The sequence below is a fragment of the Eurosta solidaginis genome, chromosome 3, assembly GCF_040869045.1.
Source record: "Eurosta solidaginis isolate ZX-2024a chromosome 3, ASM4086904v1, whole genome shotgun sequence".
Taxonomy (NCBI): Eukaryota; Metazoa; Arthropoda; class Insecta; order Diptera; family Tephritidae; genus Eurosta; species Eurosta solidaginis.
In genome coordinates, this window is record NC_090321.1 from 63,965,918 (window position 1) to 63,981,192 (window position 15,275).

The 15,275-nt window shown below is 41.3% G+C and overlaps 2 protein-coding genes across 2 annotated transcripts; one reads left to right on the forward strand and one right to left on the reverse strand.

Moving 5' to 3' along the window:
• The first annotated feature begins 254 nt into the window (after positions 1 to 254).
• On the forward strand, positions 255 to 1,959 carry mIF3 (mitochondrial translation initiation factor 3). The gene is made up of 3 exons (XM_067777506.1): positions 255 to 653; positions 713 to 778; positions 842 to 1,959. The coding sequence occupies exons 1-3, from the start codon at positions 349 to 351 to the stop codon at positions 1,149 to 1,151; spliced, it is 681 nt and encodes a 226-aa protein (XP_067633607.1). The 5' UTR covers positions 255 to 348; the 3' UTR covers positions 1,152 to 1,959.
• A 1,088-nt stretch (positions 1,960 to 3,047) lies between these two features.
• On the reverse strand, positions 3,048 to 12,790 carry LOC137243839 (spondin-1). Its single transcript, XM_067772021.1, has 5 exons — positions 12,581 to 12,790; positions 5,433 to 5,824; positions 4,906 to 5,373; positions 4,675 to 4,846; positions 3,048 to 4,605 (listed from the first exon to the last, which is right to left on the reverse strand). Exons 1-5 carry the CDS (start codon positions 12,756 to 12,758, stop codon positions 3,188 to 3,190), a joined length of 2,628 nt encoding a protein of 875 aa, XP_067628122.1. The 5' UTR covers positions 12,759 to 12,790; the 3' UTR covers positions 3,048 to 3,187.
• Between the last annotated feature and the right edge of the window lie 2,485 nt (positions 12,791 to 15,275).

The window sequence follows — 15,275 nt, forward strand, 5'->3', positions numbered from 1 at the left end:
ATTGGGAATAGAGCACTGAATGCGAACGGATATACATAAAAAACCCAACCTTGGCATTATTATTACAAATAAAGCGGAATCATATATTAAAGGCAGCGTTGCCAAACTAAAAGCAAGTAAATAACAAATTTTCTGACTCACAAATTGACCAAACTTCTATCTGGATTTATCTGGCTCAAATCGTTGTTGTTGCATTTACATGCAAAATTATTTATCTGGCTCAGGCTTTTGCCACCGGATGATGGCTCATGGCTATAACAGCTGTTCGTTCCACCTAAACAGCTGTTAAAAGAAAAAAAAAAACGGTGATAACTTGAATAATTTACTTCTCTTGGTTTGTGCAACAGGATGAATTTACTTTTACAAAGAGCCTCCAGAACTGTGCTGTATTCCATTCTTCAAAACAGTGGGCTGGTATCAGCATGTGCACGTTCAAAGACTACCGACGTATGGGATACATCTTCTCCACAAGTGCCTACAAGTAAAGGTGGTGCTACGCGCATAGCTCAGTTTCCCAAAATAACGCTCATTCAACCAAATCAATCTATAACAGTGGTAACATTAAAGGAAGCACAGAAGATGGCGAAACGTCGTGAACTTCGTTTGGTTAAGCAACAGGATTTTGATACAAAAACACAGCGACCTGTTTACAGGTATGTACTTAAAGGCAAATAAAACGAAATTAAATAATTAAAACTAATTCTAATTGCAGACTAGTGACCGCCGCAGAAATGCTTTCCGAAGACGTTGATGAAAGCGCCAGAGATAATAAGAAAAGGTAGGCTATTTTTCACCTTACTCTTACTACGATCGAAATTATCTTGAATTCCGTTCTTGCTAGCGCTGAAAAGAAAAGTGAAAAATCACTATCCATTGGCTGTAGAATTAGCGATCATGATTTGTCATCACGTTTGAAACACATTTCCAAATGGTTAGCGAAAAATCATCATGTTTCCGTACTTATACAAGGAAATCCAGATGAAATGGGCAAATGTGACCGCATTACAAAAACTATTGAGCAGAGCATACGTGAACCAGCAGTTATTGGACGTATTATGCAAAAGCGTGTTAAAGGTTCTCATATCAAATTTAATATTGTACCCGCGCAGCAAGAGGAGCAAAACGAAACTGAGTCGAATCAGCAAACCTGACAAGACGCGCCCTTGCCTCGGAGTCAGAATAACTTAACCGGTGCTGTGAGACATTATTCAACACAGTTACTTACGCCAGCACCAGCACTAGATGAAGTTTATTGTAAAAAACTAAGCTCATATTTTAATGGGAACGATCGTAAACCAGCTATTGTGTTCGGTATAGTTGCTGTTATAATTTTAGTTTCCAAATATATCTACTGGTTTAAAGTAAGAAGAAGCAAAAAATAAGAATATATATTATATATACACAATTGCGAAACTGAATATCGAAACGCAATAAGTATATTCGAATTTTGGTCGCGTTTTGATGTCATCATATATTGCTCTTCTATACCTAATGCCCGGTTTTTCAGTGCGAGTTTAAAGTCCAGTTAAAGCCTTCTATAGTTTAACGCTGAACAAAGTGGCAAGGTTTAGCTATAGTTAACTTTAACTGAAGTTAAACTCGCACTGAAAAACCGGACATAAGTGATAGCTCTCAAAACCTTGTTAAAACTTTTAATAAAAATTTGGAAAATTTTAATCCGAATGCGCTCATGCGCTCTGACATGAAGCTGCACAGTTTACGTATCTAGGTCGCTTGCAAACGACATTTATGTAGGTTCAATACCTACCTTAATATAAAGAGCAGGTAACACATATAGTTTCCTTTTTTCCTATTGAAATTGCATATATACATAAATTTGTAAGCAAAAGCATAATATATATTTATTATTTAGCTTGTAGTGTTTAACTTATTGTTTAAATGAAGAAGATTAAATAAATTAGAAGTTACAATGTTGTGGGTATTACCATTTCAAACAAACTACTTATCCAAATTTAAGAAGAAGCAATTGAGATGTAATCAGACATCTGATTGATGAGCCAACGCCGCCTAGGGGCTTAAGGAGTCATCTCCGTAAGCATTATGAGGAAATACGGCACCTGAGAACTCAGCCGTATGAAGCCAAAAAACACAAGCAGGTCCTCAGTGAACTCTACAAACAGGCGTCGGATCTCTATGTCGGGAATTGACCTGTGAATTCTGTACTCAAAGAACAGTACCCAAAACTTGCGGAAGAGGAACGCATGCTACCCCAGCGGGTTAGGGGATCAGAATATACCCGCGGTAGGTATGCCTGTCGTGAGAGGCGACTAAAATACCAGATTCAAAGGGCTGTGTAGCGCAACCTTTTAGGTTGCCAGCGCAATATATAGCTTCTCCAAACCCAATTGTCAACCTCACCTATCCGCGGCGAATCCTGTTTCACTAACAGACGAGGCTCTGGCGACCCCAAGCTCCTCATGGAACTTGGGGGTAGGGAGGGAGGGAATGGCCTGAAGGTTCAATGTGGCCACATAAATCGTTCCCGAGATGGTCGGGCTAGCACCTTAATGGTGCTATGGTACCGGAGCGTACCGGATTTGTATCCGGCAAAGGACCATCACATCGATAACACTCCCCAAAGCCTTCGGGGAGCAACCTTATCGGTACAACAACAACAACAACAACAGGAACGCATGCTCCCCAGGGAAACGTGAGTCACTCTAGCTCAACTTCGATCTGGTAACAGGTTAAACTCTTACCTATCCAGAATCAACCTCGACATACAAAATGTACGCCCCGCTTGCAATGTGCCCCAACATGACACCAACCATCTCTTTAATTGTAATGTGGAACCAACGCCCCTAACCCCTGTCATTATGGTCCACCCCTGTTGAAACAGCAAGTTTCCTTGGACCCCCGTTAGAGGATATTGATGACAATTTGTGATCGGTCGCACCTATTAGGTGGGGCGAAGCACTGCTACAACAACAACAGCGAATTGAGATGTAAGGTCCCCTCTCGGCGGACAAAGATAAAGTGATTTAAGAAGCGACTGAAACGTTGTAAAGTAAATTATAAACTATAAAAGCTTTTTAAATTCTATTTAATTTTAAGAAATAAGCTCTTAACAATTAATAAAACAATAAATTACAACAAAACAAACAATACAAAACTAATCTCCTTAATAACCCTATTCGCATATACCAACTAAAGCCAGGATACATTATTAAATCCTTGAATACTTTCTACGTTGTTTCCTTCGATCCGTAGTTTTAAAACAGCCTCTCCCTTGTTTCCTTTGCAGCAACTCCTCGTACGCAGGTGGCCGACATGTCTCTTCGCACGTTTCCAGTGATGTGAATTTATTTTTATTTTTATCACAGCTATTGGCCGTGAAGAGCATACATTGATCTTCACAATAATTATAGAACCAGTAATTTCTTACCTCCCTTGCCTTAGAACACGTATAGCGCTTTGGAGTTTCAAAGCAGCATGCTGGAGTCTCTATCGGCTCACTACCAGTCTGCTCATCCTCCTTTACATCCATGCGAGAGTGCGGACGTCGATTTCCGTCACGCATATGTGGCGTGCGGAAGTCGTCTTCCTCCATCTCGTTATTACGCTTATCAGTACCAGGATATCGCTGGCTATTGTAACCAAATCCATCTGGCGAACGGTTACCGTAGACATTTTCATGGCGCGTTTCAAATTCATCATCCTCAAAGTTTTGTCTACCTGTTATATCGAAACGGTTGTTATAGCCATATCGATTCCGTAGATTGTTGTTGTCCTCATTGTCCTCATTGTTATCATCTTCTTCCCCTTCATTTTCATTTTCTTCAATTTCTGCTTCCGCCTCTTCTCCCTCTCCGTTTCTCTCCCGGCTTCGCTCGCGAAAACCGTTGGCTCCTATATAGCTATTATGATTTCTGCTATGACTTTGCTGCCAACTATTTAATCCAGGTAGCGTTGAGTTCTCCTGCGCAACATCTTCTTCATTTTCATTTGCATCTGCATTTTCGTCTTCGTTGTTTCCAATTTCTCCTTTTCTTCCATTTTCACTGGCATTATCGGCCACTTTTTCTTCTACATCAGTCTCCTCTTCCTCCTCCATCCCATCTGTTCGATTTTCATCATCTCCCACTGCTTGATTCTTGCGACTGCCTCGCGGGCCTTCCAAACATTCACGTCCCATACATCTTTGGTATTCTATAAGGCGCTCAAACTTCATGAGCTTACAACGTTCTTCCAAGCGTGGATTTAAATATTGACGTCTACGCATCATTCTTCCCTCGCCGCAAGTACGACTACAAGGAGACCAAGAGCTCCAACCGGTCAACTGACAATCTGCGAGCGATATTGATCTGCCTAGACCGTCTCTTTCCTCTACTTCTAGAAAATCATCTGCATCGTTCCTATTGCGATCTTGCTTGCTGCCAAACCGTCGCTCATCCCGTCCGCACTCCTCGCCCATACAGGCACGATCTTGTCTGGTATCAACCACACAATTAAATATGTTAGCCACATCCGGCTGCTTATAAACGCGAGTGCGGAATTGGCGTCCTTCACCGCACTGTGTGCTACACTCGCTCCAGGCTGACCAAGGGTGGGTAAAGCACTCCCGTGGTATGTCCACATTGTTGGCTTTAAGGATTATAAAAGATGTTATTAATATAAATTTGTGCATTCTGTTCAATTCATCCATAAGCTTACATTCTTCATCCTCGCACAGTCGCTCATAAAGCCTTTGACGTCTTATCTTAAGTATTGCTAAAGGTTTCATTGGAGCTCCACTCTCATCGAAAAATGGCGAGCGTGGATCGTTGGGAAAGTCGGAACGCATTCGCCGTATGACATCAGCTGGAATTTGTGGTTGATCTGGTGACTATATAAACCATGTACAACACGACACGTGATATATATAAAATGAAAAAAAAAACCTACCGTATAAGAAGGGCCCGCATCCGTACCAATGTCCCACGGATATAAAGTGATAGTTTTCCCATCGAGCCATGTGCAGTTGGGCATGCAAAGTTCCAAACCAGATACGCCTACAATCCAATCAGGTGATGGATCTATTTTTGAAGCTAGAGACAGCAAATGATGTTTTGGATCCACACGTATGGAAGCCAACGATTGTCCATTCAAATTGGGGAAAGCTGGGCCACGCGCCTTAATAATAGTGCGTATTTTGCCTTCTTGGAAATTATAATTGAATTCTCTTTCAAGACTGCGTGCCGAACCATGCTCCGCGAACTCTTTCATACCTTCGGTAGCCAATTGCCCATACTCCCAAAAGCGATAGTCTTCGCTATGCGATGCACCAATAATATCGCTGAAACGTGTTATCCAACCCTTTGCGGGGAAATCTTTGGGATGAAGATTGCGTGACCAAGTTCCCTCGAAAATGAGCTAAATTTGTAAAAATTAGCTACAACCGAGAGCTCAAGACGTAATCTTTGAATACATACCTCATAGCGCGCCTCATCACAAGCACAGCAACTATTTCTTTCCACTCCAGGGGATATACTTTCCACTTCATCGACGCTCTCTTCACAAATGCGCCGCGTTAATCCTCCATCGTCCATAAACCATACATCACGATGTTGCAGCAGCGTTGTTCGTATGAGCACACAACCGTTACCAGGTTCTTGTGGTGCTACCCAAATGACATCGATCCGTGTTTTGGGATTGGTATTTGTGCTTTCCACCATATTAATACATTTTGGACTGTAGCGCGTCTCTATGGGATCGAGTATTTCAAAATGTCCAAGATCCTCATTTAGGCTCGGATCTCCATTATCATTTTCTAGTGCTAGTTTGAAGCTAATAAAGCGAAGACCGTTGTATGCTTGAATTGTTACTGTAAGAGAAAGAGGGAGGGGTATGAGAGGAAATAGATTGAAGTGGGTGTTTTAGAGTTCAAAAACGGTTCAGGGTTTATATTTTTCAAATACTTCGAAGGGAGTAGACCATAACATTATATTTGCAGATTTGTTGTCGTAAAGTCTTCATCTTTTTAGGAAGTCTTAATGTAAGCCACAGTGGTAGTGAGCTAGCACGCTTGCCTACCACACTGAGGGTCTTAGATGAAAGACCCTCGCTGAGTAACATAACAAATACTTCAAAAATATATTTTTTAAACGAAGTTGTGTATCGGCATTGGTAAGCCTACGAGTGTATTTCTGCTAAGAAAAAAGAAAAAAACATATTTGCTTTGCAGATGCCGTTCGGAGACAGCATAAAATACACGTCTCCCTGATGGTGAGCTTCCCTACGGATTAAGTAAGTAATTGAATACGTGATCTATGGAAGAGGACTTAATTCGACGTAGAGGATCGTGCTCATAATTGTTCTGCTAGCCTCAGAGTAACTTACACTAGGACGACAAATGGAACAAGAGTTGTTGTTTGAAGGGAAGGTACGGGCAGATTCATGTGTTTGTAAAACTTTATGTCATAATCTTAAGTTAGGGCTAAACCTTCTGGACTATTTTCGCCGTCTCACATCAAAGCGTGCCAGTAATTTCTTCTCAGCGATAACTGAAGCGGCCGCCGTAGTGTGGCGTTAGCGTGCTCTGCCTACTGAAAATGCCATTCGAAGTCGGCGTAAAATATGTACGTCCATCCCGCCAAATTGTAGGAAAAATTAAAAGAAGCACGACGCAAATTGGAAGAGAAGCTCAGCCTAAATTCTCATTGGAGGTATGTCACGCCTAGCATTTTTTATAACTGAAACCATTTGTAAGCACCAATGGAGATCATTTCTTCCTCCACCGCTTAAGGTTAAGTCAATAACTCCACACATCACTTCATCCTGCAGTGCAAACCTGTGTTGGAGAGAATTCGCCTAGAGCGTACATCTATACTGGGCTAACGGACAAAAGAGGAGATAAGGTAACGAAAAGGCCGATGAATTGGCGCGGGAGGGTTCAGCACCCTATAAATACACGGTAACAGTCCCAAAGGCAGAAGAATTGAAAGAAAACAGGAGTTGCATAATCACGCAAAAAAGCATGGATTTAAGCGCGGAGCAGCAAAATCCCCGAGAACATGCGTAAATCTTAAGATATTGATCGACCAAAGTTGCTCCTATCTCTAAAGAAAGAACTTGAGATTTATGATTAGGGTACTGTCAGAGCACTGTCTTCTGGTGCACATGCTTATAAATTAGACTTCGTCAGTAACAGCTGTCTCGCCTGCTAGGGGCGGCAGAGTTGTCAGATCTCGATGCAGCAATTAAGCCCGTCAAAACAAATTCCGGTAACACTATGGGCACATTTAGTCTACGTGGTGTCTTTGTTGACTTACTCAACGTCAAGCCTTTGGCCGTCTTAGCGCGGAGGTAGTCCCGAAAAAAACAATATCAAAATACTTTAGAAACAAGTTTTTTTCGCGGTTACACCTCCTTAAGATTTATGGTGGTGGCAAGAGGTGTAATGATGTGCTGAATAAGTTTTACGCAGTTATAAAGATAGAGCAACAAATAAAAGACGAAGACGTAAAGAAAGTATACCCATCTACACCCATCTTTGGAAGCAGAGGGAGAAGAGGGGACCTCCACTGAGTTGGAGGCGGGTGGAAGAACACTTAATCTCAATTGGTGCTGCCAATTGGCATCAGTTATCGCGAAACAGGCATAGCGTTCGTGACTTGACACGAAACGGCCAAAATCACCTAGGCGGTTAAGATACGGTATTGGGGTCTCGAAAAATCTAAGATGTTGTAATTACGGCAACCGCTGACTCCCCACCGTTAAAGTCACCACTAGAACAATCTGGCTGTGGGAAACAAAAAAGCAGACCTATAATTGCTCAGTGATGGGCAGAATCCTCCTGCCTTTACAATGAAGAAGATTTCACACAAAGTGTTTTATGCCCAACCCTCCACAGAATTTCAATTGAACTTATTTTTGCTTAAGCCTTCGTTTAGAAATTTCTGTCAATATTTGGTATTGTTTGTGAATTACTTTGTAATCAATTAACACTGATTAAATTGATTGCCGAAGTGACTCAGAAACAACATAAACAATTATTTAATAGCTTCTAGTAAAGCGGTGGTCAGCTAAAGAGCGGGCTATGCCGCAGCAAATTTAATTTTAGAAAATGGTATTTACATACTTGCAAAATTTGTTTTGTGATTTAATCTTGCATCACTCGCTTCTAGTTTCCTATTCTCCTCCTTTTACTTCTACTTTCTCTGCTTGCTATCCCTTTCTTTATCCTCACACCCCCCGTTCTTCCTCGACCCTACTATCTTGCTCTGGCTTTCATTTTCCTTTTTATTCTTCCTTTCCATTTCCACTTCATACCATTGTTCTCCTCTATTTACCTCTATTTCTCCCTATCCCTACAGCTCTCCCTTCGATCTGGCATTTCTTCTGCCTCAGGCCTTTCCTGGCTCCTCTCTCGTACATTTCATTTTCTTTTTTTCAGTCCCCGTCCTGCTTCCTAAATCACTCCCTATTTTTATACTCAGTTGAGCAGAGCTCACAGAGTATAATAACTTTGATTGGATAACGGTTGGTTGTACAGGTATAAAGGAATCGAGATAGATATAGACTTCTATATATCAAAATCATCAGTATCGAAAAAAAATTTGATTGAGCCATGTCCGTCCGTCCGTCTGTCGGTTACACGATAATTTGAGTAAATTTTGAGATATCTTCATGAAATTTGGTATGTAGGTTCCTGGGCACTCATCTCAGATAGCTATTAAAAATTAACGATATCGGACTATAACCAAAAAAAAATTTCGAAATATCGAAAAAGTGCGATAATTCATTACCAAAGTGGGATAAACCAATGAAACTTGGTAGGTGGGTTGACTTATGACACAGAATCGAAAATTAGTAAAATTTTGGATAATGGGCGTGGCACCGCCCACTTTTAAAAGAAGGTAATTTCAAAGTTTTGCAAGCTGTAATTTGGCAGTTGTTGCAGATATCATGATGAAATTTGGCACAAACATTACTCCTATCACTATATGTATGCCTAATAAAAATTACCACAATCGGACGAAGAACACGCCCACTAGAAACATTTTTTTTTTTTTTAAGTCAAATTTTAAGAAAAAATTCAAAATCTTTACAGTATATAAGTAAATTATGTCAACATTCAACTCCAGTAATGATATAGTGCAACAAAATACAAAAATAAAAGAAAATTTCAAAATGGGCGTGTCTCCGCCCTTTTTCATTTAATTTGTCTAGAATAATTTTAATGCCATAAGTCGAACATGAATTCACCAATCCTTACGACATTTGGTAAGGGCAAAGCTTCTATGACGATAACAGTTTTCTGTGAAAATGGGCGAAATCGGTTGAAGCCACACCCAGTTTTTATACACAGTCGACCGTCTGTCCTTCCGCTCGGCCGTTAACACGATAACTTGAGCAAAAATCGATATATCTTTACTAAACTTAGTTCACGTACTTATCTGAGCTCACTTTATCTTGGTCTTAAAAGTGGGCGAAATCAAACTATAACCACGCCCACTTTTTCGATATCGAAAATTTCGAAAAATGAAAAAAATATCATAATTCTATACCAAATACGAAAAAAGGGTTGAAACATGGTATTTGGATTAGTTTATTGACGCCTTCAATATACAACTAAGGGCCACTCCCCTTCAAACCCTTCATTAATACCTTTAGTTTGATACCCATATCGTACAAACACATTCTACAGTCCGCCCTGGTCCACCTTTTGGGCGATATCCCGAAAAGGCATCCACCTAGTGAACTAAGGCCCACTCCCTTTTAAAATACTCCTTAATACCTTTCATTGATATCCTTATCGTACAAACAAATTGTAGTCACTTCTGGTCCACCTTTATGGCGATATCTCGAAAAGGCGTCCATCTGTAGAACTAAGGCCTACTTCCTTTTAAAATATTCATTAACAGCTTTCATTTGATTCCCATATCGTACAAACACATTCTAGAGCCACCCCTGGTACACCTTTATGGCGATATCTCGAAAAGGCGTCCACCTATAGAACTAAGGCCCACTCCCTTTTAAAATACTCATTAACACCTTTCATTTGATACCCATATTGTACAAACACATTCTAGAGTCGCCCCCGGTCGACCTTTATGGCGATATCTCGAAAAGGCGTCCACCTATAGAACTAAGGCACACTCCCTTTTAAAATGCTCATTAACACATTTCATTTGATTCCCATATCGTAAAAACACATTCTAGAGTCACCCCTGGTTTACCTTTATGGCGATATCCCAAATTGGCTTCCACCTATAGATCTATGGCCCACTCCCTTTTAAAATACTCGTTAATACCTTCCATTTGATACCCATGTCATTAAAACACATTCCAGGGTTACCTTAGGTTCATTTTCCTATATGGTGATTTTCCCTTATTTTGTCTCCAAAGCCCTCAGCTGAGTATGTAATGTTCGGTTACACCCGAACTTAACTTTCCTTACTTGTTCTTCCTTAATTTCACCCTTTTTAACCATAAATACAGCTTTGCGAATAGACTGGGCCTTTGCTTATTTCATTGAAATTAATAATATAATATTGTGATCCTAGAAGAATACGAATTCCCACAAACGGGCTTATATGTTTAATACCATCTCCGAACAGCATCTGCGAAGACATGAGTTTTGCTGAGAAGCTTTTCATGGTACAAATACAAGTCTTGCACAAACCCTTGCAAGGGGCGAACACGTTTTGGAAAAATTGTCTAAAGTTTTTTTGATTTAAATTTTCCCATCACTTGAGTCGGGATTCTGTGGTTAGTTCGGAAAGCACACTACTTCTGCAGCACGGTGGTGCTGCACTTCTCCTTTCCCCTCGGCTCTTCATCTCCCAATACTTGTTCGTTAATCTTATGTTTTTCGCTTCCTATCTTTCCCTCATTATCGAACCTTGTCTTAAAACATCTCGTTCTGCTTACTCTTAACCTCTCCTCCACCTCTCTATAGTAGGTGCCGGGTGGAGGCACATTCGTCCAAACAGATTACTACCTAGTGGTCTTTATGGAGCCACTTGCTTTCTCTGATGAACTTAAGCGAGAGTGCTGCCGGACTGTCGAAAAACTGTGCACACAGAAATCGGAGTCGTCTAGTTTACAGTCTTGAATATCGGCAGAGCTTGTTGGCATGCGCCACCGTCGGAGCATTAGCGCAATGACATGTGATAACACTCGCAATTACACTCACTTATATTCCTCTTTTTTCGCCAGGAGGTAAGTCGGAGATTTCCGCAACATTTCTGTCCATTTCCGAACCTTTCCTGGCCATCTCATCTGCAAATTCATTCCCTTCATTATACTTGTGCCGGATGCCAGCGAAGCTCGACACCTCCGCACGATATCCGACTTTATCATGTCGGATTCTTTAGCATGGCGTGGCTGTCGACAAGGGCCGTATAGTTGTTGTATTAGTGATAGAGACACTCCCGAAGGTTTTGGGGAGTGTTATTGATGTTGATGGTCCTTTACCGGATATGATTTCGGTACGTTTCGGCAACAAGCACCATTAAGGTATTAGCCCGACCATCTCGGCAACGACGATTAATAACCACATTAAACCTTCTAGGTCATATCGCCCCCCACCCCGTTACATTAATAACTGGGCCATACTATCCTAAAGCAGTCTGGCGGCTCTTTTTGTGGCAGAGACCTCCACCTGGAAGACACTGCATGAGTTAGAATATCAGTACGATTGATTTACCGTAGAAGTCTGACTACATTCCAACTCGTATTCCCTTTTCTACTGCTGTCTAGGCCTTCCTCCCATTCCCTCCTTGAGGGACAGCTTATGTTCTGCAGCAGGAAGTAATAACCGTCGTATCGACAGTTATGATTCCGTTTAATAGTCCCGTGTATATAATCGGTTGATTTCCACATGTTGGATTCTCTTAGTCGTAAAACCCCTTTCGCGGCCAACTCCTGAACAGAGTGTTTAGAGGTCTTGGCATTTAACATTGGACATCATATAAGTTCAAGGGACCGAGTCCCAGTTGAAGAAACGAATTAGTTGTAAATACCGTATAAACGTAAAAATGTGCTATAATTAGGTGACCATTACTGTATTCCACCGAATATTAAAATATTAACGCATACTGTAACCATGAATACGTTTATTGCAAAACCTTCTACCACACACATACATACGTATTATGAAATACACATCGTCCACATTGATAATCGTAAGCTTTTTGATAGGACAAGTTTCAAATATTTGTTATTCGCGCTTTCGTTCAAGTTCAATGTCTCAAAATGCCAAATTAATAACGTCGGGAAGATGTACGTGAGTAGGCAGTGCTAATCGCCATGCGAATAGTTTTGTGTATGTATCAAACTTGTCTGTGTGTTGGTGTCACACATCCATACGCATTGCGTTTTCTTAAATTTTCAAAACTTGGAAATCTTCTCTTCATGGCTCAATTATAAGGTTGGCTAATCTTATCAGCTGATGACAATCTGATCAGAGGTATGTTGTTGTTGTAGAGATGAGCCAACCATATAGTTTTGAACCATGCTTCTCTTCTTTAGAATTTTCCGGTTTTCAAGAACACTAAACACTGTGCTTTTAATTGAAGTACCCCACATGAATCGAGTAACCCTTTGTGCATAAATTCACTTCCCATATACTCACCGTTATATGCCTGTCCTAAAACATAAGTTTGTGGATTTCCATGAATGGTGACTATGAAGTTCTCATCTACCGGCGATTTCGGCATATTCGTATTTGTTGGATATCGGCTACATATTAGCGCATCTACTTGCTTCGATGCCAAAAGAAAAATTATGAAAACTATTTCGAGTAAAATCATTATTTAAATACAAAGCCAGTGTTTACGCTTTCAAATTGTCAAACGAACTAATCATTGAATGTTGCTAGGATGCTTGAATTGAGATTGCGAGTTACGGCAGCAGTTTGTATATTTGATGTACAGTGGTGAGCAAAAAACTGTGTACAGCGTTAAGTCTAAGCTGAGTTGAGCTCTGAGATTGAATGAGCTAACTGCCACAACAGAAAGCACAAAAAGTCACATACGTTGACGACTTAAGGCTCTTTTGGTAGAACGAAGATTGACGAAAAAATCGATACATGTAAACGAACTCTCAGTTAAACTGATCAGTAACTCCTTTCAACGGCGTGGGAGCTCATGGAAACGGCACTTTGGGGGAATAAGTGACTTGTCCTGTTCCCTAGAAAAACCAAAAGTCACTCCTTTAATTCCCCTAAACTGAATGGCACAACGATAAATCTATCTTTAGAAGCCAAACATCCCTTCAGAAAATGGTGTGCATTGTCCTAAAAGGGAAATAGAACTGGTTAAACAGTCCCACTACTAGAACGCCCCCTTGTGATGCATAAGGTGTGAATTGCCACTCCCGACATAACCAAGAGTCGTCCTAGTAGTGGGTTCGTATTCATCAGTTCAATTGCACTGAAGGGGGCAATCGTCATAGTTTATGTGAATTCTCGGCTGTCATTGGGTATGTTCTAGCATTCTGCCACCATAGTCTTGTTAAAAGACCAGTTACTTTAGTCCACCATAGACCTACCACTAAAGTGTTGTCAAAGGACCGGTTATAAATAACCCATCACAGGTCTGCTACTGAAGTCTTGTTAAGGAACCAGTTCTTTCAACCCGTCACCGGTCTGCCACTACAGTCTTGGTAAAGGACCAGTCCTCTCAATCCATCACAGCTCTGCCACCATAGTTTCTATACGGTGGCAATTGGTCACCTCCAGTGACAGCTCCATGTTAAAGTTGCCGCAATTTTTTATATCATAGAAACGGAACTGTGATGGGTGGCTTTTAGTTGTGATCGGCATAATTCTAAGCTGCAAAAGGAATGTGGAGTAGATATCAAAGCACGGTGCCAACGGTTGGAAAGGTACAAGGCTAGCATACCTGGGAGTATTGGGTGCAGTGAGCAGCGCTCTTGAAAATGTAGTTAAACTCATCCCGAACTACATTTTCATGTGCTATAACTGCATGTGGTGTTTTAAAGGCAGTAGAATTCAACTTGAATAAACTGGCATGCAGTTGAAATTGTGTCTAAAGTCCAGAGCCGTAACAAAATCCTCAAGTCTTTTGCCAGCAGCACCTGTGGCAAAGATAAAGAAACGCTCATTACCACTTATAAAGCAAATGACAGGCCGCTTGTATGATACGCGTCCCCAATATGGCTGCCGAGCTTAAAGAAGTACACCGGAGGAAACTGCATGTGTTTTCAGAATATCATCTAAACAATGAGTCGAGAATATCCATCATTAAGGAGTGAAATGAAATGATGAACAAACAGTTTCTGCTGAATACCCAGAAACCTGCACATACCAACAAATATTTGATTGAAGAGGCCTCGCCTCCTAGGAACTTAAGTAGTCAATTTCGTTAACGCTATGTAAAAATCCGGCACTTAATAATTGAGCCGCACGAAGAGAGGAGCATGAAAAGGTCGTCAGAAACATCCACAAAGGGTAATCAGACCATTATGTCAGATAGCCTCTAACATCCTTATCTCTTTGATTCAACCCTGTCGAAATAGCAGAGCTCGCTAAACCTTGTGGAAGACTGGACGAAGGACAGTGGTCTCAGAGTCAACCCTTCGAAAACCGAAATGGTTTTATTTACCAGGCGCTACAAAATACCACCTTTTAGACCGCCTTTGTTAAATAAAGTGAGTCTCAAACTTTCAACGGAGGTAAAATACCTCGGCGTCATCTTGGACAGTAAGCTTAACTGAAACAAATGCCGAGGACAGAACCAGGAAGGCGATAACCGCCCTCTATGCTTCTAAGGCAGCCGTGGGGAAGATGTGGGGTCTAAAGCCCAGTATATTACACTGGCTATACACCGCGGTCGTAAGACCTATTTTATTCTACGCCATCACGGTATGGTGGCCGGCACTTGAAAGGAAGTGCTTAATTTCGATGATGTCCATAGTGCAGCGGTCAGCAGCAATGCTCATTTCAGCGCCACTCCCGTCAACACCCACAAATGCCCTAGTAGTAATACTCAACCTCCTTCTGGTAGACCTATATGGCAAGCTCTAAGCTAGCTGCAACGCAGTGCGGCTGAACGCTATTCTACCCTGGAGGGACAGCAGATTAGGCCATGTCAGCATTTTGGGAACCATCCTCGAAAAATTACGTCAACTAGATTACACCACATCGATCCTCTCTATGGACAACAAGTTCCCAATCAGAATCCCAGAGAGGCACGTGTGGGATAGCACCACTAACCTAGACCCAGAGTGCACGACCATCTTCACGGATGACTCCAAGCTAAATGGTAACGTGGGCAGTGGAATTTATTCAGAGGATCTTTCACTTT